Source organism: Rattus norvegicus, chromosome 14 (genome assembly GCF_021556685.1).
Source record: "Rattus norvegicus strain SHRSP/BbbUtx chromosome 14, alternate assembly SHRSP_T2T, whole genome shotgun sequence".
Classification (NCBI taxonomy): Eukaryota; Metazoa; Chordata; class Mammalia; order Rodentia; family Muridae; genus Rattus; species Rattus norvegicus.
Window position 1 is genome coordinate 79,138,761 of NC_141547.1, and position 22,186 is coordinate 79,160,946.

Here is a 22,186-nt window from a genome sequence, read left to right on the forward strand (position 1 = left end):
CGGCAGGAGCCCCACCCCTGGTGACTTTGCTGGTCCTCCACGGTAGCCTGCCCACCACTGGGCTCTTCTCATAGGCAGGAGGCTGTCTCTTAAAGACTCCTGTGTCCGCCAATAAGAAATATTAACAAACTAATGTTTCCTGTCTGCAGATCTTTCCGGGTCACATGTGCCAACCACATGTGAAGGTTCTGGGCATCTATTAACAATGGAGTTAAGGAGTGGTTTTGCTTGCTTCTCTAAAAGCAAAAAGTGAGGGAAATAAATGGAGTTTCTATGAAAGTGCAAAGGATTTGTTGCACTGGTCAGCAAGTCTTCTGCATGACCTTTCTCAGTACTGGCCCAGAAGAAGGGACACGAACAGCCTGTTGGGGAGGGAACCGATCTGAACTTCATGATAGCAGGCTAACAGCATGCAACAAGCATTCTAGAGACATTTCCTGTCTCTGATGTGGCCATCTCCCTTCTTAGAATTCATGGGAAGGAAATAAGCAGAGAGGCAGGGAGGGACTCGGATCTAGAAACATCCCCTCTGTCCTCTGCAGCAGGGACATACGTGGCTCAGTGAAATACGGCTGGGCCACAAATACGTATCATGCAGTCATTAAAAGTGGTGTTTATAAATAACATTCATGGCAGAGGAAGAAGACACCCACACAGTGTGCAGAGCAAGCTATAAAGCAGACGTGGAGAGTGTATGAATCATGCTTTGGAGAGAGCCCGAACATAAACATGTTGAAGTGTTAATTCCAGGTCTCTCTAGAGGGGCGCTGTGGATGGCCCCGAGCTGCTTCAGTGCTTACAGGAAGCGCCGTGCAGGGCCTCTAACCAGTTTATGTAAGTGGTGTTCGATCAGGGCTGTTGCTGAATTACTGCACCCCACCGTGCAAGTTCCCTTTGCTCCGTCCTCCTATAAGCTTGACCCTGCCAAGCCTTCTTGTGGGAAAGTCTTTACTTTCACCCAGTTCTGGTGGATCTGCTTATCTACCAAACCCATGGGCATGACCTCCCTGGTGGACAGCAAAATGGCCCCCAGCCAAAAGCAAAACGTCCTGCCTCCTGCCCACAGCTCAGGGACTGGGGGTGGGTACATGGGTGTTGGCCAGCATGTTCCCACAGGCACTCCAGAGCCTTCCATCACCCTTCTGTCTAATCTCATATATGGGACCACATACTTCTTCCTGAGTCACGCCCCTCTTAGTTCATCCTTTCTTATATTTTTGGTTGTGAGCCTAGCCTTTAACGGCTGAGCCATCTCTCCAGCCCTAGTTCATCCTTTCTGTGTGTCAAGTTTATGTCTGTAGACACAGGGTCCAGATCCTTTCCTGTAGGGTCCTCCAGCTGTGGAGGTATATGATAGATGCTTCGCACATTGAACCCCTTTTTGCAAAGCCCACCACTCCATTTTTTTCAGCTGTTATCCACTTTTTTTTTTCATCTTTATTAACTTGGGCATTTCTTATTTACATTTCAATTATTATTCCCTTTCCTGGTTTCCGGGCCAACATCCCCCAGCCCCTCCCCCTCCCCTTCTATATTGGTGTTCTCCTCCCCATCCTCCCCCCATTACCGCCCTCCCCCCAACAATCACATTCACTGGGGGTTCAGTCTTGGCAGGACTGAGGGCTTCCCCTTCCACTGGTGCTCTTACTAGGCTATCACCACTTCATTTTTAAGGGTCTTGTTATATAGCCCAAGCTAGCCTCAGTCTCATTATTTTCCTACCTCAGCCTCCTGGGTGCTGGGTTCCAGAAATGTACTACCATGCCCAGCTCAGAAATGCCTTTTGAACACATAGCATAGGGTACAGTCTGGCAGGGAGGGGAAGGACCAGGTGCCAACTCTCAAGAGTCCAATGAGTCCCTCACTGAAGAGACACAAAAATCACTTCCTCAAAGTGAGCACACCCCAAAGGGCATGAGGGTAAAGGGGTGTCTTCATGTGAGGGTCCCCCCCCGCATCCATCTTCAGCTCCCATAGCCTAGCAACCCCTGTCAGAGGACTGAGGAGTTCCAAAGGGCAGAAGACAAGGCTTGGAGGATACAGGGCAAAGTTGTTTAGCTGGGAGATGGGAATGTTTTGATACCCAGGTTCAGTGGTCCCAGCTGCAGCTTCTCTGGTCATTCAGTCCACACAGGTCTGCACAAAGGGAGAACAAGGAGCCTAGGTCAGCCCAGCTTTGCTTTGCACAGGATAGGGCTCTTTTTCTGAATTGTACAGTTGTTCAGCTGATTCCCACAGAGCTACCTGACACACAAGGGGAAACTGAGTCCTGGAGCCATTGCCTGGACTGCGGTTCTCCCAGCAGTTTTTGTCCCATGGGGCCCAGGGCCAGGTGCACAGGATGGCGGACAAGTAGAACTTGTTTGCAGGGTGCTGTGTGGATACCACGCTCTGACTGTTAAAGCAAGCTCTTCCTTTCTGAAGTTCAGGGCAGAGGTAGCGCTGGCAACAGGTCCTGATGCAAATGCTTCCTAAACATGTGTGCTGGACAAACAAAGAGATGATTGACTCCCAGCATGGGGGTGGGGGAGCCCAGCTGGGTACCTGCTACTCATTCTGACCATGTGGGGTACTTGAGGCAGCCCTTCCTCATTGTAGGGAGTTGGACAAAGTCCAGTGGGGGTGAGGAAGAGGACACATCCTCACACTATCCCTCAATCTAGTTTTAAAGCTATGGCACGGAGGTCTATGGAGGTGAAGCCACTTGTCCACAAAGCTGAGTGTGGCTCATCAGGTTCCCAACCTTGATCACCCTCCTTGATCAGCTGCTCTCCAGGGCAGCAGGAGATGTCACTGTACCCCGGGCTACCCTCTCTGACAGCTCTTCTGTCCCCAGGACCTACAGATCATCAGCACAGATGAGCAGCAGGTGTTCGTGGCCGTCCAGGAGTGGAACCAGGTGGACACCTACAACCTGTACCAGTCGGACCTGCGTGGAGTGCGCTATTCGCTGGTGCTGGAGAACGTGCGCAGCTCGAGGCAGGCTGAGGAGAATGTGGTCATCGACATCCTTGAGGTAGGCACCAGGCAGGGTAGGAACAGCTCGAGCTCCCCACCCCCACCTGTCTTCCACCTCCCTTGCCTAGGGAATACTGGTACCTGCAAAGCACCAGATGTTTCAGGCTTAAGGGCCAGAGGTGAGCATAGGGAGTTAAAGACAGAGAGGGAAGCTGGTTTCCTAATGAGGTTCATTGAAACAGTGTTTGCTAATGAGGAGGAGATTCCTGGTGGGTGACATCTTGCAGAACTGAGATCAGTCTTTAGCATGCAAGGTTTTCCCTGTGCAAAGGCAGCCACAGCCACATATGGTTTGAGCTATCCTGGAGCTGGGAGAGGCTCGCTTCTGTTTCTCTCCTCCCGTCCCATGACTTCTCTTTCCTCTCCCTGTCCTGGGAACTGGAATCTCTCGCCTCTATATATCTCTCCTACCAGTCCTCACCCCTCCACATACATTGTCCAGCCTTACCTGCTGTGACATGGCCTCTCCTGCTACCTGCCTGAGATGACAGCCCCTGCCCTGCTCCTGCAGGGGTCCTGACCTTACCTGGCTCCACACAAGTCTTCTTGGGGGTCCCACTCACACTAAAGCACTGACCCAAGCTTCTGGAATTCACACCCAAGCTCTCCACTGGTGAGAGTGCCCTCATCCTCAGCAAAGTTCACCTGACAAGAGCCTGGTCTGGACAGGTTCCTCACAATCCTCTCAGTAATATTTAGCCCATGTGCAGGTCAGGAAACTCAGGCTGCAGGCTCAACAAAACCACCACCCTCAACCACTCCCCCCGACCAACCTTTCAGGACAGAGCAGAGCAGAGCAGAGCCAGCCACACTATCTCCCAACATCTTCCCTCACATCTGCTCTTGGGGCCCTCAGGCCAGTGAGGGGAGCCACAGGAGGCCCACTGGTGCTTTCTGTTGGATGGTGAGTCTGGCTCAGAGGGTAGCCCTTGGCAGACAATGGGCTTCGCCCCTGAGAGAGGGAGGGGTCCTTCCAGGTGGGGGGAGCCTCAATGTGTCTCCAGCTGTCAGCGGCAGTGTGGGGCCATTATCCCCAGCGGAATGATGAATGTAATCGTTTGTTTGTGAGGAGAGCCCATTTGTCAGTGTTCCCTCCCCGCTGGGGCTGCCAAGGGACAGCGCCATCCTGCAGCACTCCTCTGGCCCTCCAGATATTTCTGGCAACATCTGAGCGCCAGAGTGCTCAGCGCTGGGGCTGTCGCTCCAAGTTAGGGTGAGCAGTGATAGATGGGAGGGTGTCATGGACAGGTCTGACAGGAGGGGGCACTGTCTACCCTCTCCACAGATGTGTCACACGCATGCTGCCTGCCACATTTTGGGTTTCACACTGGCACACATGCTGACCACTCTCAGCTCCCCCATGAAGAAGATGATTCTCAGCAATGTCCTTAAGCCCCACACTGTCTCTGGAACGCAGTGCAATGCCTTTGACAAGTCTAGGTGGAGTCAGGGTAGGCTTCCTGGAGGAGGGGTGCAGCGTTGAGGGGAAGCTGAGCAAGAGTCAGCCAGGTGAGGAAGCCGTGAGCTGAGCCAGGCACACACAGAGACCACCAGGGAGAGAGCCTCAAGGGCACAAAAGAGGTTCACACAACCAGGTGCAAAGACAGCATCCATTGCCTCCAAAGTGACTCATCCTCTTTGAGTTCCTCAAATGGGAAGTAGCAACAGGCTCAGCTCTGGTTCTCCATCACCTGGGCTCTTCTCTAGGCTCAGGTATCTTTGCTGTGCTGTGCTATGTTGTCTTTGGGAGGTTACTTAACCTCTCTGGGCTTGGTTTCTGGGCTATGAAGAGGCATCCATAGCAATGCCCTCTTAGGATTCGAAGATGTCTTTTCTAGGAAATAAGGCCCAGTCCAGCAAAGCATCCAGTGCCACCTCCTCTGGCACTAGGGATGGTGGGTGGAAAGGGCTTGTCTTGGCAGATGGTACATGAATCCCTTGCACATGGTCACTGGGAAGCCAGCAGCAGGTCCAGATTCTCTGCAGTTGAGTTGCAGGGTGGTCCGCTTGGTCCGTGAGGCCCCTGGTTGTGTTGCTTCCTCCGGGCCTATTAGATTTTGACAGATCTTTTCTGAGTTGCTTTGTTAGAGTTAGGGAGTGGGCTCAGGGTGTCACAGGGTATCAGAGGCCAGATCACCTCACTGCATGGATCCTGTGGTCACACTGTGTGGCACAAGAGGCACGTGAAGTGCTTGTGGAGATGTGTCTGCCAAGCTAACTGTGGGGAGCAGAGTCCATTGCAGCGAATCCTGATGACGTTGGTAGGAGAGACACCGAATGAAGGGACTCTAGGAGGCCCAAGCATGGCAAAATGGCTCTGGCAGCCTTGCCCTTCTCCCCCATTCTCTCTGCCTTGCTAGACACTGTTAGATGACATTCCTAAAGCTAGTCACCAAGGTCCCTTATTTGACTGCTTCCTCCTCCTGAGGTTGACTACCAAGGTCCAGGTATGGGAATATTGAAGTCTAGCAATCAAAAGCCCCCTTTGGCTGCCCTAATTAGCATGCCCAATTAAAATTAAACATCTCATCCTAACATGGGACTTCCCCTTTTACCTTTACAGACCGCCATTTTCCTGTAGCCACGTCTGTCTCCATTCTATCCACAGGCAGTTCTTTGTTCTCTGGGACAAATATCCCTTCCCCCATCTCCTTCCTTCCCCTTCCTTCATCTTCTATCTCCAGTCTCTGTCTCTTATTCTCTCCCCTTTATCCCTCTGGGGCAAATAAATCTTCTTTGTGCTGAGAACTTGGTCCTGAGGTGTCATGTGCCAAATGCTGTTGTCTTCACCGAGGTCCCTGAAAATGTGCTAACAGCAGAAACACAGCAGCGTGGACTGCAGAGACAGAGGGAAGCAGAGCCGAAGGGTGTGGACCCAGGTTCTACAGAACTCATTCTGAAGGAGAAAGGCAGTCAGAGAGCAGACCCCTGACCACAAGCAGCCATTTCAGTCTGTGGTACCAGGGGCTGCTCTCTGCTGGATGATGAAGTCACTTGGCAGAGGGGCTTCCATTTTTTTCCTTCTTGTTCTCCATTTTCTACTGGAGTGCCCTACACAACACCTACACTTGGCCCCAGGTTGGTTCAGGATGCTCTTACTCTCTCAGTTCACAGGCCCGTTTCTATATTTATACCTATTTAATACAAGTTGCAGCCTTTGAGTTGGTGAAATTGAGATTTTTTTCTTTAACTTATACTGATGTATATAAAAGGAGAACTTCGGGGACCTTCAGATAGGCGAATGTGTTCCTTATGACAGACCCACGTGTGTCTGTGGAGGTCAGAGGGTGCACTTGCTGAACAGAATATGCCCACCCAGCCAGCCATCATCTCCTTGAGCCCCAGAGCCCACACCTCTGTGTGTCACGCTGCCTGGTAAAGGGGAGTCAAGGCTACAGGCAGGCTTGAGGCTGCTGCTCCAGAGACAGTGTTGCACCATCTCTACAGAGCCCTGGTAGTTATAGGGTCCTTGAAAGTGGAACCAGGAGGCAGTTATAGCCAGACAAAGGAAAGCTATGGTGGTAGTCAGGAGCCAAAGCCTGTACCGGAGGATCAGATTTCTCCCGACAGCCTCCAGATAAGGATGCACTCCTGACAACAGGTCAGAGACTTGGGTCAGAGCTCTGGACACCACAGTGGTAGATGAGAAGTGTGTTGTTTGAAGCCGTGTTTGTGATGTATAGATAGTAGAAATACCATTGCTCTATCTACTAATCCATCTATCCATCTATCCATCCATCCAATCATCCATCTTCTCATCTACCCAACTAACCACCTATCCCCATATACTCATCCACTCATTTACCTACTCATTCATCTGTCCACCATTCACCTACTTATCCTGCCATCTACCCATTCATCTATCCATTCAGTTCATCCATAACCCACCCATCAATCCCATTCATCTACCCAGGCACCCATCTATCTATTCACTCATCCCTTAACGCATCCTTTCATTCACAATTCAACCCTCCACCCATCCACTTATCTACCTCTCCACTCATTCGTCTACTCATCCTCATCTACCTATCCAACCATCTATAATTTATTCATCCATTCATCCATGATCCACCCACCCATCTACATATTAGTCCATCTACCCATTCATCTACCTGTCCACCCAACCATCCATCCACTCATCCACCATCCATCCACACATCCAACTGTTCATCTAACCTACTACCCACCCAACCATCCATCATTCACTCATTCATCCACGGAGATCTCTCCATCTATGGTTCGTCCAGACCACCATTCAACTACGTACCTATTCCTCGCTCTATCCCTACATCCATAGCAGCACATCTCTGGTGGGCTGTCCACCTGCACTGCAGTCGTGCACATGGAGATTAACTGAACTGACTTTTCAGACTCAAATGAGATGGTACATGCTAAGCTCAGTGTAGAGAGCACTGATGTCCTTATTAACTGTTTCGGTCTAATTATAATCCTTGGCTCTAGAGTTCTGAGTAAAATACACAGTTGTCTGAGCCCCAGTCCCTGGAGGCTCGGCAGCAACAGCATACTATACAAGACGTGTATAGCAGATGTCCCTCTGCTGTGGGGCTTGGATGAAAGGGAACATTTCTGTACCTGTCATACCCCCCTAGAGGCACTCAACGAATGTGACTTTAAGTCTTTGTCAATAAGGGCTCAAAGAACAGAGTGTTCCTGGGAGGAACTGGGTTTAAGGTGATAACATGGCTGGCTTTTGTATTTTCTTATGAATCAACTCTGTGGGTACCCTTAGAGGCTACAGCCTCAGCTGGAGACCTTGTAAGACCCCTTGTGAAAGAAAAGAAGTCAGAGGAACCCTGTCAATCCATGCCAGGACAAACAGGAACCTTTGAATTGTCTAATTGGGGGATTGAGCTATGGGGCCCTAAGAAAATCCAGAAGTATTTGCTGTGGTAAAGGACCTCCCCGAAAAGGTCTAATAGTCACAGCAATTGAGGGGATCCTGGGCTCCAGAGTAGGGGTGGTGTAGGGGGAATTCCATCATTAATACACTGGCTAGTCAGGGGACCAGGACCCTCCCTGGCATCTGAGGATCAAAGGTCCTGGGTAAACAATTCAGTGTCCTACAGATCACCCATACCCTGGAGTAGACAGAACTTTTCCCATTTAAGCCTGGGGTCAGTCTCCATGTTTCAGGCTGCAACCAGGGTGAGCCATATGCATGTTCTCAGTAGGGGGCAATGCCAGGCCACTGTTGCTCTCGGCGATCTATGTCAAAGTTTACAGTTTTTCTTGTGTCTCCTCAGGTCAGAGGGGTGAAGGGAGTCTTCTTGGCAAACCAGAAAGTGGATGGCAAGGTGACAACAGTCATAACCTACAACAAGGGCCGTGACTGGGATTACCTGAGGCCACCCAGCACTGACATGAATGGGAAGCCTACCAACTGCCAGCCAGTAAGTAATCTACTCTGTCACATGCCTCCAAGAGAGTGGCACAGATGCCACTGCCAGGATACATTTGAGACACACAAGCTGCCAGTTTCTGCTAGGCATAGGGATACATACACAGGGAAACATGACATCATTCTTGTCCATGGACAACTGTGAGAAACTACCCCAAACCCTAGTCCCTCACTTACTCTCAGCTCCACGGCCCTTGTCCAGACGACCCCAGGCCAGAGACTCACTGACTTAAGTTGGTATCTGTCCTTCACTCTGTGTTCACCACCAGATTAGTACTGGTGTGACCCCATGCTGCTAGCAGAGAACCAAGGGGTAGCAGGAGCAGAGGGACTTCCAAGCCTACTTCAGTATATTGATGAACGCCATTTAGGGCTGCCAAGTGACAGAGGAAGAGTGACAGGTGCCACCAAAGACAGCATTTTCCACAGTCATTAGGTGGCCACTGAATATGAGCTGCCCCAAGGAACAGCTTCCCCTGGGCAGGGATGGAGTCTGTCTGTCCCAAGCTCTCTGTTTCACTCCATTCTCAGGCCTCCTCGTCAGACCCCACTGTATATGGAAGGCCCACAACCTCTGCCCACCTGCATGAAGCATGAATCACTCACCATTTGTAAAGAAACCCTCTCGGGTCCAGAGCTGCTATGAAAGGCTAGTTTTTGTATCATCTTTGGGGACGTGAAGTCACATTCATCTGCCAAAGCAACTTTCAGCTAAGAGAAAGTTCTTGTCTGAAATGACGCAGCTCAGTAAGGAGGCAGCCTCCGTGAGATTTCTGTCCACGTGACCCAAAAGATGAGAAAGCTGCCAAGTGGCCCAGGCAGGCAGAGAGTCCACTGGAGACCAAAGCAAAGTACCTGGGAGCCAGTAGGCCATTGATGCAACAAACAACAGTGCAAAGCCCTGGCTCCCACCTGAGCAGCTGTGGCCTCCATTCAGGGTAAAACAACACAGACTGACAGGTGACCAAGTCTAGGCCCTCAGAGCCTACAGTGTAATTCTCTCAACCATGTGTGACTCAGGGTTCAGATGGTAGTGGCAAGGTTCCTGGGAATTCAGGGATGTAAGGTCTGCCTGGAGCCACGCCACCCAGGAACATCTGGGGTCTTTGTCATGGTCTTGATGCATGTATTGACATTGTCCCTGAGCCAGGGACAGACTGGTGGGACTTCTCTGCTGTCATGATTGGCTCTCAGTTCTCTGACTGGCTTGGCTGGGGATGTCTCCCTCTAGCCATGGGGAAATAGATACTCATAGATACTCTTATACAATGGAACATTTAATTGGATCTCTCTCTCTCTCTCTCTCTCTCTCTCTCTCTCTCTCTCTCTCTCTCTCCTCTCTCTCCCCTCTCCCCTCCCTCTGTATAACAAATGAGTGCACATTTATATGAGCACATGCCAAAAATGGAGGCTAATGGGCTGTCTCCCTCTATTGTTCTCAGCGTTATTTTTGAGACAGGGCCCCTTCACTAAACCTGGAGGGTCAACAGTTGGTTAGGCTGACTAGCCAGCAAAGCCCTAGGATCTTCCTGCCTCCACCCCCAACCCCTAGCCCTAGGGCTTCAGATATATGCAACCGTGCATACCTTCCATGCATATGCCAGGGACTGAACTCCAGTCTCCATGCCAAGCACTTTACCCAATGCACCATCTCTTCAGCCCTAATCAGATCTCTTCCAACAGAATGAATGGGAAATGGATTTAAATATGTTAGTGTCTGGGATTCTTTTTTTTTTCTTTTCTTTTCTTTTTTTAGGAGCTGGGGACTGAACCCAGGGCCTTGCGCTTGCTAGGCAAGCGTTCTACCACTGAGCTAAATCCCCAATCCCAGTGTCTGGGATTCTTAATGAAAGCCCCCAGAAACATATGTATTCAGAAGGACCAGTATGTCAGTAGTACCTCTAGACAGAGCTGAGGTTGGTTCAGCTGCTGCCTGATGTCTACCCAATGATGCAAGATTTATTTTGCTTGACAGTTCTGCAGAGGATCTGCCAGCTCCCACATATGGGAGGAGCAGAAATGGATAACTCATCTGCGAGACACCTTACCTGGACTTGCTGTATAAGATCCTTGGGGTCCTGTTTACCTCTATGGCCTGATCTCACTCTGGGCAGTTTCAGAGGGCTTGTACCTCTGACCAATGCAGAGCGTAGGCTGGCCTGACAGGCCAGGACTATTGGAAGCCAAGAAATGGGGCCTCAAGCCAAAGTGCCCAGTAAAGATTCTGGATAAGGGAATGAATCAATGGATGGATAAATGAATTAGAGCTGGGGTTGCACAGACCCCAGGGATCACACACATTCTTTGACCCAGCTATCCATGTGGTATCCATGTAGGTAAGCCCATCCTGAGGAGAATCCAGGTCACAAGTCCCTCCCTTGTAGAAGAAGATGCAGCCCCCCCCCCCCGAAGCCCTCTCTTAGATCTCTGGTCTCTGTTCTCCAGCAAACAGTACCTGGCTTGTTTACACTCCACTCCTCTGTTCCCTAGATCCCAGGGAGTTCCTGCTGAAGTCATCTTCACCCTATGTCCCCATAATCCAGCAGCCAGTTGAACACAGCTTCCCACTGTCTGTTCATTCTTCCAAGTCATTCCTACCCAGCTTTCACTGACAAAGGCTAGGGGACATGTGTGGCCACAGAACTGGTTTTCCTCAGTCACTCTCACATGCCGACCATTCTTCCTTCTTTCCTCCCCAGCCGGACTGCCACCTGCACCTGCACCTGCGCTGGGCAGACAACCCCTATGTGTCAGGCACGGTACACACCAAGGACACTGCCCCTGGCCTCATCATGGGTGCAGGTGGGTGGCTACAGTAGCTTTTACAGCCTGAGGGAATCTACTATCTCATGGGTGGGAACTGGGGCCATGCTGTGTCCGTTAGAGGTAATGTCATCTACTCTAAGGAGGTGTGACTCCCTTGGAAATCTTAAGGGTGAAAGTGACATTGGTGGAGGGAGGGGCTAAATAGGTGGGTAGATAAGTACATGGATGGATGGGCAGATAGATGGGAGGGCAGATGAGTGAGTAGATAAATGAGTGAGTGGATGCATGAGTATGTGGGAGGGTGAGTGGGTAGATGCATAAATGTGTGGGAGAATGAGTGGGTAGATAGGCAAATAGATGGATGAGTGTGTGGGAGGGTGGGTGAGTTGGTGGGTGAATGGGCAAATGGAGGGGTGGATAAATGGATGGAGGTGGTGATGGGTAAAATGGTGGGTGGGAGGATGGATGGATGGATGGATGGATTTGTAGGTAGATGGGAAGTTGAAAGGATAGATGGATGGAGAAGGAGGCAAGCAGGTAGATGACAGTTTAACCCAATGCAACCATCCTGATGGCAACCAGCTGACTCATCAGGAAGCTTCTGTGCTATAGGCCATGGTGGGATTCTGGGGAAACCAGGTCCAGTTGGCGAAGCCATATGTGCCTCATCTTGTGAGCCTACATGGCTATGCTCCTTACTGGAAGTCTCCATCCCTTCTGTAGATCTTACATGGGGTAGCTTCTCTGGGCTGGGCTGCACTGGCCTACATCTTGGATGGGATACTGTCTGCCTAGAGATGACCCAGGCTAGGGTTTATCCCCTGATACCTGTTTCACCTTTCTCACATGGTGACTATGCCCTCCATAGGAACTGAATGTGCACCCACTCTGTGCTTACCTTTTGCCCAGATATACCCTGGCCTTCCCCTGCTCTTTGGCCTCTGGGGCACTTAGTCCCCAAACATACATGCAGCCCTCACATGTCTCAGGGACCACAACCCCATGCTGCCCCAGATAGCTCATAGCCTTAGTCCTGAACCTGGTTCATCTTCACATATTTTACTCTCAAGTAGCACCTGAGTCTGTCCACCTTGTAGCTGAGGCCGGAGCCCTGCACTGGGCTCATCTGGGTTGAGCTCTTTCTTCCCAGAGGGGACCAGCTCAAGCCCCACAGCCACACCAGGCCACTGTCTGAAAAGGAAGGCAGACAGGGGCCTGCTGTAGGTGACTATAGTAAAAATATAGGCCTCGACACAGTTTCCTTTTCTGGGAACTTTCAGCCCTTGGTTGGGGGATCTGCCTGGCCTTAGAGCAACACAGCCTTTTCTATTGGTCAGGTAACCTGGGCTCACAGTTGGTGGAGTATAAAGAGGAAATGTACATCACATCTGACTGCGGGCACACCTGGAGACAGGTAAGGTGACAAAGGTACCTGGAGTTCTTCAGCCCCCCAGGACTCCATCTGTTCTGTACCCCTTCTTTCACAGGGGCTCCCTAGATGCCTGAACCAGATGTGTGCACCTGGCAATCAGCCTTATCACTTCAGGCCTCTGCTGAGGGCTAGAGCCTGTCCAGGAGGTGGGGCCAGTTGGGGGTGGAGCCATCTGCCCAAAGCTTTGTGCCTTCTGCTGGGCATTGCACCTCATAGCCACGTGTGTCTCAGGATACCTGAGAAAAGGAACTGAAGGCCACATGGCTACTTCCTCCTTGACTTTGAGCTCCTTCAGGCCAAGAGAGAGAGTGATGGTGAACACACAAATAAAGAAGAGGATGTGAGAGGGCAGGTTTAGGATCCTGGGGGGACATCCCGTGTGTTGCTGCAAGGAAGAAATGTGGCCCAAGATGACAAAGGAGGGAAAGGAATCGAGGAAAGACTTCCTGTGGGAGCCATGCCCTCAACAGCTGGACCCTGGGCCACTCCCACTCACAGCTGCACATGGATGTCAGAGCTGCCGGTTAGAAGAATGCTGGCTGTCATCAGCCTGTAGCACAAGAAGAGTGGGGACACTGACAGGTCTGGCAGGCCCCACAGAGCCCATGACACATAGACATTGCAGGCTTCTACCCCATGCATCGCTCAAGATGGCCCTGCCCTGTGAAACAGACACTGACTACCTCTCTGGGAGGAGTGGAGTCCTAGCTCAGTTGGTCTAGGGGTGATCTGACACTTGAGAAGATGACCTGAGCCAGGTGTCTTGCAGACCAGTCCTGTTCCCAGGACATCTCCGCAATGCCTGGTCATGGGAGGCACCAAACACTCATCCCTGTACACTGAGCTCACCTGCGTCAAGGTGTAAGGCTGCTGCTCCCTTAATAAGGTGCAACGAGCAAGGCATCTGCAAAGGGCAGAAGAGATTTATTGCATTAAATATTTCTATTTCACCGAAGTCAGTGAAGCCTCTCTGAGGTTCTTAAAGGTCACCGTCTGTCCACCTTCACTGATGGCAGTACCGAAGGGCTTCCTCATTTTATAGACATTTAAGGGACCACTTTTGTGAAGCAGCCTGCTTAGGCTTACCTTGGAGACCTCAGGATCAGTGTTAGAGGGCAAGGTTCCCTGCCAGGGACAGCCAGACTCACAGGTGAGATGCCTGAAGGGCATCACCTGTGTGCATGTGTGTGCATGCACATGCATGTGTGTACATGCATGTGTGTATCAGAAAGAAACAGATGCATATTGTGGTTGTAGGCAGCTATGGTGGGGGAGGAAGACTGTGCTGCTGGAGGACTGAGTTATCAACAGCTCCAGACCAGTGGGGCCTCTGGGGCTGCTGTGGTGTTTCCTACCTGGCCAAAGAGGCGTTGATAGACGGAGGTGGGTCAGAGTGTAGAGTGACATACATTTTCCTGCAGAGTGAGTGACACAAGCTTTAAGGCAGGCCTGGTGATGCTCATCTGTAACACCAGCTTCTGGGAAGCAGGAAAAGGAGATTCTTATACAAGTTCAAGATCTGTCTCAAAACCTAGATAACAAAAGACCCTGGGCTTCCTGGAATGGCCAAGGATCTCACCAACAGAATTCTAAAACCCCGCTAGGACTCTGAAGTAACAGAAAAGCTGAGCCAGGGATAGGTTTGTGTCCCCTCAGCCCAGCACCCCAGGGAATGCTTAAGGTGCTGAGAACCACAAAGTGGACCCAGTCAGAGACTTTCTTGGCAGTTTCTCAGACATTGCCTCCAACCAGCTTACTGTTGGGCCTAGTTTCTTAGAGTCAGGACGTCTTCCACTCTGCACCATTTGCTGACCTGGATCTCTATGGCAGTTCGGGGCGTGTACACATCACCATTTCCTTCGTCCCTCGGGGTGGAGAAATTGCCACTCTCGGCCAAACCCCACTCATTCCTCATGTGCTAAGTCAGGAGTGGACATGGGGGTGTTAGAGAGCTAGTATCTCTCCCTGACCAGGCTCCCCAGCCTTGTCAGGGTCTTGCCTGAGAGTGTATGTCACCCCACAGGTCTTTGAGGAAGAGCACCATGTCCTGTACCTGGACCACGGTGGTGTCATTGCTGCCATCAAGGACACCTCCATCCCCCTGAAGACCCTCAAGTGAGAGCATGGGCCAGAGGGTGGACATGGGGGCCCAGGGCACACAGTAAACCATGACAGTTCCCTGGGAGCCTAACACTGGGGTGGCCTCCCAGACCTCTGAGATGCCCAAAGATGGACCATGCTGCCCTCAGGATGAAAAAAGGAGTACATAGCCTAGTCAGGGTAACTTGGAGGAGGGCTGGGGGCTCAGGAGTCCAGAGAGACACCCTAAGTATCAGCAAGAAGCTGTTAGTAGAGGGATGGAACCAGGAGTACAGACAAGGAAGCCAGTGGATGCCCAGATAAGAGATGGCTCAACTGAAGCTTCAGATAGCTGAAGGACCCATCGACAGATCGAGGGCAGGGTGACACTGGTCTTTAGGAGACAAAGCTAGGAAACTTCTAGGCAGGTGGTGTTGCTTTAGTCTGAAAAAGAGCTGTGTGTCCTGGGAGGTGGTATCACTGTAATGTTAACGTGTCACCGACAGAGGAACCCTGAGCTGGGATCAAGCCTTGCATGCTATTACTGGATATTTCTAAGGCTCGGCTGTCCCTGCTATTCATCGGGCACAGTGCCTGTGTGGTACAACAGTATGTCTAGGGTAACAGTCCACCACATTGCTAGTCAGGGATGACACCTGGTTGGTAGGTATCTGCTGTGGTCTCACGAGAGAGAGAGAGAGAGAGAGAGAGAGAGAGAGAGAGAGAGAGAGAGACAGAGACAGAGACAGAGACAGAGACAGAGACAGAGAGACAGAGAGAGGCAGAGAGAGACAGAGAGAGACAGAGAGGGAGAGGGTGAGGGAGAGGGTGAGGGAGAGGGAGAGAGAGAAAGGTGAGAGACTGTGGTTCAGCTGTGGCCTAGGTGTTGGGATGTCCTAGAGCTGGTCTCTGGTGATAGGAGTCAGGCCTGGGGGTAAGACCATGCCACTCTGTGGACACTGGTGGCCTTTCCCAGGTTCAGCGTGGACGAGGGCCACACTTGGAGTACACACAACTTCACCAGCACCTCAGTGTTCGTGGATGGGCTGCTGAGCGAACCAGGGGATGAAACGCTGGTCATGACGTGAGTGTGTGCCGGGACATGGGTGAAACGGGCAGGTGTGAGGAAGACCCAGGTTAGAGCCACCCCCAAGGATGGCTGTGCCTGGTCTCTGAGGTGGGCTCAGACTGGGCCTCTCCTTCCTGCTACCAGGCCAGTGGCTGCTCCTCTCACCCTGGCCAGCAGGTGCATCTGCTGCCTGCACTGGCCAGTGATTGCCAGGAAGAAAGCTGGGGAGGTGATGTGGCCTGCATGTCTCTCCCCACTTGGGCCCCAGGGAGCTTTCAGAGTCTCATGGAGCATCCATGATCCGTACAGAGCCCCCACAGAGCATCTCAGTGCCCCACAGAGTATCCACAGCCCCCTGGAATCTGTACAGAATGCCCACGATCCCCCAGGAGCAGATGGAGTTCTTCCCGCACAGCCAGGCTGTAGTGAGAAAGCCCACGGTGGTGCTGGGCTCACAGCCTCCTTCCTCGGTGGCTAGCAGAAAGCCAGAGCAAGCCCTATTGCAGGACATAGGTAGTATGGGTATCCCAGAAGAGCTGAGCTCCAGCATGGAAGAGTGAGCTGGTCCCAGTCTCCCTCTGGTCAGGTCCTTCATGATGCTGTGACCTCCCAAGACCCCGGGGAGGCATGTGGACTGTTGGCATGAAGGCTGTGTTTTGAGACAGCAGGTCAGGGATATGATGCTTGGTACTTGTCAAGAGAAGCAGGTGAGGAAGTCTGGCGCCCCTGGTCTGACTACAACCTGAGCTAAGGCACACTCAGCCTGGTCCCTTGGCCTCTTTGCAAGTAGGTTGAACAGTTTGCATGGCTGAACCTGCAAAGCAAGGACTAGCAACAAAGGTGACAGCCTTGATAGGGCTCTCAGAGCTCCAGCAAGCTGGCAGGGTTCCCAAGCCTCAGGTTCCCCAGCCAGGCCCCACCATGGGGGCTCTTTCTGCCCTGAGCACGTCCCCTCCCCTCCTCCGCCTCACTTCATCTTGTAGTCTGCATTTTGTAGCTGCTTTGGGACATCAGTGCTTTGTGCAGCCAAAGTCTTCAGATCCGGGTCTGGTCCCAAATGCATCCCTTTCATCCAGAGAAAGCTACAAAGTTCACAGGCAGGCGTGCATTCATGTTTCAAGTTTTTAAACAGCGCCACAAGGTTCCTACGGAGCCTTTCACAAAGCTGCATCTTCAAACAGCTTCCAATTTCAGTGGACATGGAGATCAGCCACGTGCCTCAGAAGGGACAGAGGCTGGCAGAATGAAAAACTTTTCTGTCTGAGCCTAGGACAGAGCCCCACCCATACGGTACCTTTGTCTTCATCCACCCAAAGGTCACATCTAAGCTGACTAGTCACCTTGTCAGGACATTGTTCACAGCGCTGCCCACAGTTCTCTCCCCCAGCACAGCACAGGACAGAGGGTCCTAGCCCTGGGCTGTACTATGAGGGCTTTCAGCCTAGCAGGGCTGCAAGCCATCCCTAGGGCGGAGCCAGCAATACACTCTAAGGCGTGGCCCACATTTCCTGCTCTCTGCCAAGTAGTGGCCCTTTGGCCTCTCCTGCTAGGACCATTGAACTAGATGAGAGATGCTCACAGTAGGAGCTGAGGTCTGGGCTTTCTTTACAGATGGGACCTGACATACAGAGAGGGGGTTAGCTGGACCAGCCTGCTTCTCTGCTTGAGCTCAGAACACAGAGTATAGGGTGTTCCCATCCAGGAGATGCTAGGCTATCACACTCAGGCTAATTGGTTATGTCCCAAACCAAGCCTCACAGATGTGAGCTGCCAGCCCCAGGGACCACCCTGGGTGGGGACCTTCCTTAGTCTGCTCCCCTTCTGAAATCTGGGATCATCTGCAGGCATTCCTCACAGGATGCGGTGAGTCCTAAAGAGATGGACAGAAATGTGGGAACCCCCTTTCCAGCTGTCTGTCACGGTGACAATGGGGCCCAGACAAGAGGAACGGCAGGTCTGCAGAGCAGTTGATGGGAGGAGTCGAAGTCAGTGTGGGATGCTGACCAGATGACCAAGTTGAGCACGCTTAGCCTCCATGCATTGTGGTGCTTCCTCTGTGGCTGGCCTCCCTCTGCTCAGTGGGATGCATTGCACTGTCCCATGACCCAAAATCCACTGTCCAAGCCTTACAATGACTTCTCTCTTTGGAGTGCCAGCCCAGGGTAAACAGCCTGGAGCCAATCCCACATGGTAGGCAGAGGCAGGCCAGCAGAAAGGCAAGGAAACACCAGGTATTATGGGACATGTCTCCTGCTCACGCAAAACAAGTGCAAGCCTGGTAGGTAGGCTATGGAAGAGTCTGTGGCAGCCAAGAAGTCAGGGAACCTGCTCACCTGAGAGCCTACTCCTGGCAGAAAGGGGATTGCAGAGGTCGGATGGATAACCTGCTCTAAAACAATCAGCATGCCATAGACAGCAATCGCTCTGAGGGTGGTAACATCTGGCCAAGGCCAGTGGACAGCATATCACATCCTTGAATCCTTCTGAGCAGGAGAGGCATCACAGGTGGTGGTACAGGGAACCTGAGTTTCTGGTCATCGGGAAAGGGTCAGTCTAAAGTGACTTTCCTCCTTTCTCCCCTCAGGGTCTTTGGTCACATCAGCTTCCGCTCTGACTGGGAGCTGGTCAAGGTGGACTTCCGGCCCTCCTTCCCCAGGCCATGTGTTGAGGATGACTATAGCTCCTGGGACCTCACTGACCTCCAGGTGGGCCATGTACCTGCAGCCACAGGGCCCTTTCCTTGTCCCTGTAGCTGCTCTGATCTGCAGCTCTTTCTGACCCCAGCACCTGCAGGGCCTGAGCTCCACCCTCAGCCAGGAGGTCTCCATGACACAATTTGGGACTCTTTTGCTTATGGGGACATGGACAAATACTATATGACATCAGGGTCTGAGACTGTCCTATGTCATAATCCATCATCAATGTCTAGCCCTCACATTTTGGTTTGAACATGAGACCCCCATGTCAGCTCCTGGAAGGTGGTACGAAAGAAGCTCACACTTCAGTGGGTACCTGGGGCCTGTGAGTGGGTGTGATTTAGTGGTACCTGCTGAAGCTGTGGTCAGACTGGAGGACTTTATTAAAGACCAGAAAAACAAAATAGCAAGTGGAGACTTGTAGCCAAGATGGAAAATTCCTAAGAGGAAATACTTGGAGTCAGGAACTCTGGCTGAGTTGCCAGCTGGGATAATAACTGAAGTCAGCCAGGGGCCTGGTAGCTCTGTAGGTAGAGATCCAGCATCGGGAGTTCACACATGGAGGATGGTCTGGCTAGTGACTCAACAAATCTCTGCAGAAACTGGTTTACAAGAAAGTGCTCAGATGGGCTTTGAGAAGGTTCCAGAGTCCCTGCCAGCCCTGCCCCATCATTACCAGGGTGCCCTGTTATTGGGACCAGGGCAGTGTTGCTCCAAGCATAGCCTAAGAATCTCCTGTGTGTCATCTCCAGTTGTTCACAAACCTGGCCCCTGTTGGCCCAGCTGTTCTGTGACCACCAAGGGCCAATCATAATGCTTGAGATAAGGGAAGCAAAGCCAGTTGACTGACATATCGTGTCTCAGTTTCCCTGTTTGTCAAGAGGCAAATGCCCCCAACCCCAGCTGCCACCAGGGTAGGAGCCACAGGACAAGCCAGTGACAGCTGTCACCATCCTCTGTTGATTCCTCATCCCAGTGTTCTTGCTACAGGGTGACCACTGTATCATGGGCCAGCAGAGAAGTTACCGGAAGAGAAAGTCCACGTCCTGGTGTGTCAAGGGGAGGAGCTTCACGTCAGCACTCACATCCCGTGTGTGCAAGTGCCGGGACTCTGACTTCCTCTGGTGGGCACTGCCCCTCCCTCCTGACTGCTCCAGCACCTTTATTTCAGGATGACCTTGTCCCCAGAACCAGAGCACAGGTCACAGTGTCCTACAGGGCCTAGTCTTCAGACACACACTGCCACCTCTACCTTAGGGCATCATGGGAACAAGCTACCCTCTTCTAGCCCCTCTCCTCCCTCTAGGAATTCAGTCTATTCAAAGGCCCACTGTCCTGTGACAATGTAGTTTACAAAACCTCCACCCCCAACTTGCCTTACACTCTCTACCCAGCACCCCACATTCAGGTCTTCTGTGTCCTTTCTCGGGCAGCTGACCCTGACTTCACAGCCATTCCTTGCTTTCCTCTCTCTCCCTGTCATCCTTTGAGAGTCATTCACCTGCCCCAGGAAGCCTTCCAGCTCCCATTCATTTTCATCCTCCTTGGTCTGGAATGGAGTTAGTATGTTCGATCTGTTCTCCTCTGGAACAAACTTGTGCATTAATCCATGTCCCCACGGATGGACACATCTAGACCTGTGGCCTAAGGCTCTCCACCCCAGCTGCTATACCTCTAATCTTACCTTTTAACCTAGCTTTCCCTTCCCAGTGACTACGGGTTTGAGCGCTCATCTTCCTCAGAGTCTACTGTCAACAAGTGCTCTGCCAACTTCTGGTTCAACCCCCTGTCTCCTCCTGAAGACTGTGTCCTAGGACAGACCTATACCAGTAGCCTTGGGTGAGTACACTTAGTCACCTAGCCAGTCAGCCACCCATCCATTCACCCATCTACCCACCCACCCCCTTTCTCATCCATCCATCCATCCATCCATCCATCCATCCATCCATCCACCCCCACATCTACTCATTCACCCATCCATCCATCCATCCATCCACCCATCCATTCACCCACCTACCCATCCACCTATCCACCTATCCACCCATCTACCCATCCACCCCCTTTCTCACCCATCCACCCACCCATCCACCCACCCATCCACCCACCCATCCATCTACCTATCTACCCACCTCCACATCTATTCACTCACTCACCCATCCATCTATCTATCCACCCACACATCCATACCTCACCCATCAGCCAACCAGCTCCAGAAGCAGAGCCCAGGGATGCTCTATACTCAGAGCACACAGCTTAGAAGGAAAGGCCATGGTCCTGGTGCTTGACTTGAGTGTACAGGGCTCAGCAAGTCATCAGACTGACACAGGTCCCATTTAAACTCTTGGGGGCTAGTATCATGAGAGAGCTACCTTGAGTTGGCACAGGATTGAGAACAGAGAGACAGAAGAGGCCCCAAGGCCTCCAACTAATGGGACTGAGACCCCAAAGCAGCTTCACCCTTCTGGTCTTCCTGAACCTTTCACACCCGTGCTGTGATGGTACCAGAGGCACTCCCCCAAAGCCTGGGGCACCCTTCTTAAAACAAACTTCCAGGGAGAAGCCTAGGTATATCACTTTCTCAACCTCTATCCCCAGGTGACTTAGTTAGGGTTTTACTGCTATGAGCAGACACCATGACCAAGGCAACTCTTAAGGATAACGTTTAATTGGGGCTGGCTTACAGGTTCAGAGGTTCAGTCCATTATCATTAAAGCAGGAACATGGCAGTGTCTAGGCAGGCATGGCGCAGGAGGAGCTGAAATCAACATCTTTATCTAAAGGCTGCTAGGAGGGGACTGGCTTCCAGGCAGCTAAGACAAGGGTCTTGAAGCCCATGCTCACAGTGACACACCTACTCCTACAAAGCCACACCTACTCCAACAAGGCCACACCACCAAATAGTGCCACTTTCTGAGACACACATATTCAAACCACCACACCAGGTTTTCCTCCATTATAGCTGAAACCATGGGCCTAAGCCCATGACATACAATGAGACCTACAGTCTGTGCTGTGCTGGCTAAAAGCTCTGTAGGAGTGGGGAATGGCAGCCAGGCCTTTCACCCCACCGAGCGGTGGGGATGAACAAACTGCTTATACAGAATCAACTTCATGTAGAAATACCAAGTACATAACGTCTGTGAGCCTCCAGTTTCAGCAGGGTCCACAGGCTCCATGTGATGGGCCCATTTCCTCATCCTTTGTGGGAGATTCTTTATTACTTACCATGGAGAGCTGGAAGAAACAGAGGCAGGAGCAGGAATTAAATGCTTTAGCCTTGGCAGTATTTGGCTAAATACTATCTATCATCCATCATCTATCATCCATCTACCCAACAATCCTCCTCCATCCATTTATCCACCCATCCACCCACCCATCCACCCATCCACCCATCCATCCATCCATCCACCCACCCTCCACCCACCCATCCACCCATCCACCCACCCACCCACCCTCCACCCACCCATCCACCCAACCACCCACCACCCACCCATCCACCCATCCACCCACCCATCCACCCATCCACCCACCCATCCACCCATCCATCCACCCTCCACCCAACCACCCACCACCCACCCATCCACCCATCCATCCACCCATTCACCCACCCATCCATTCACCCATCAATCTACCCATCTATCCTTATACCACCTACTTATCATTCACTTCATCTATCCATCTGTTTATTCCATTAATTTACCCAGTTA

At 51.8% G+C, this 22,186-nt stretch overlaps 1 protein-coding gene across 14 annotated transcripts in view; it reads left to right on the forward strand.

Moving 5' to 3' along the window:
- The window catches only part of Sorcs2 (sortilin-related VPS10 domain containing receptor 2), a 363,891-nt gene that overhangs the window by 320,754 nt on the left and 20,951 nt on the right, over positions 1-22,186 (forward strand). For all 14 annotated transcript variants that reach the window (XM_087583136.1, XM_087583146.1, NM_001107225.2 and 11 more), the window contains 9 exon segments: positions 2,837-3,016; positions 8,283-8,429; positions 11,137-11,239; positions 12,541-12,617; positions 14,659-14,750; positions 15,691-15,798; positions 18,368-18,488; positions 19,470-19,603; positions 20,190-20,318. In XM_087583136.1, the coding sequence (XP_087439262.1) occupies positions 2,837-3,016; positions 8,283-8,429; positions 11,137-11,239; positions 12,541-12,617; positions 14,659-14,750; positions 15,691-15,798; positions 18,368-18,488; positions 19,470-19,603; positions 20,190-20,318 (1,091 nt within the window).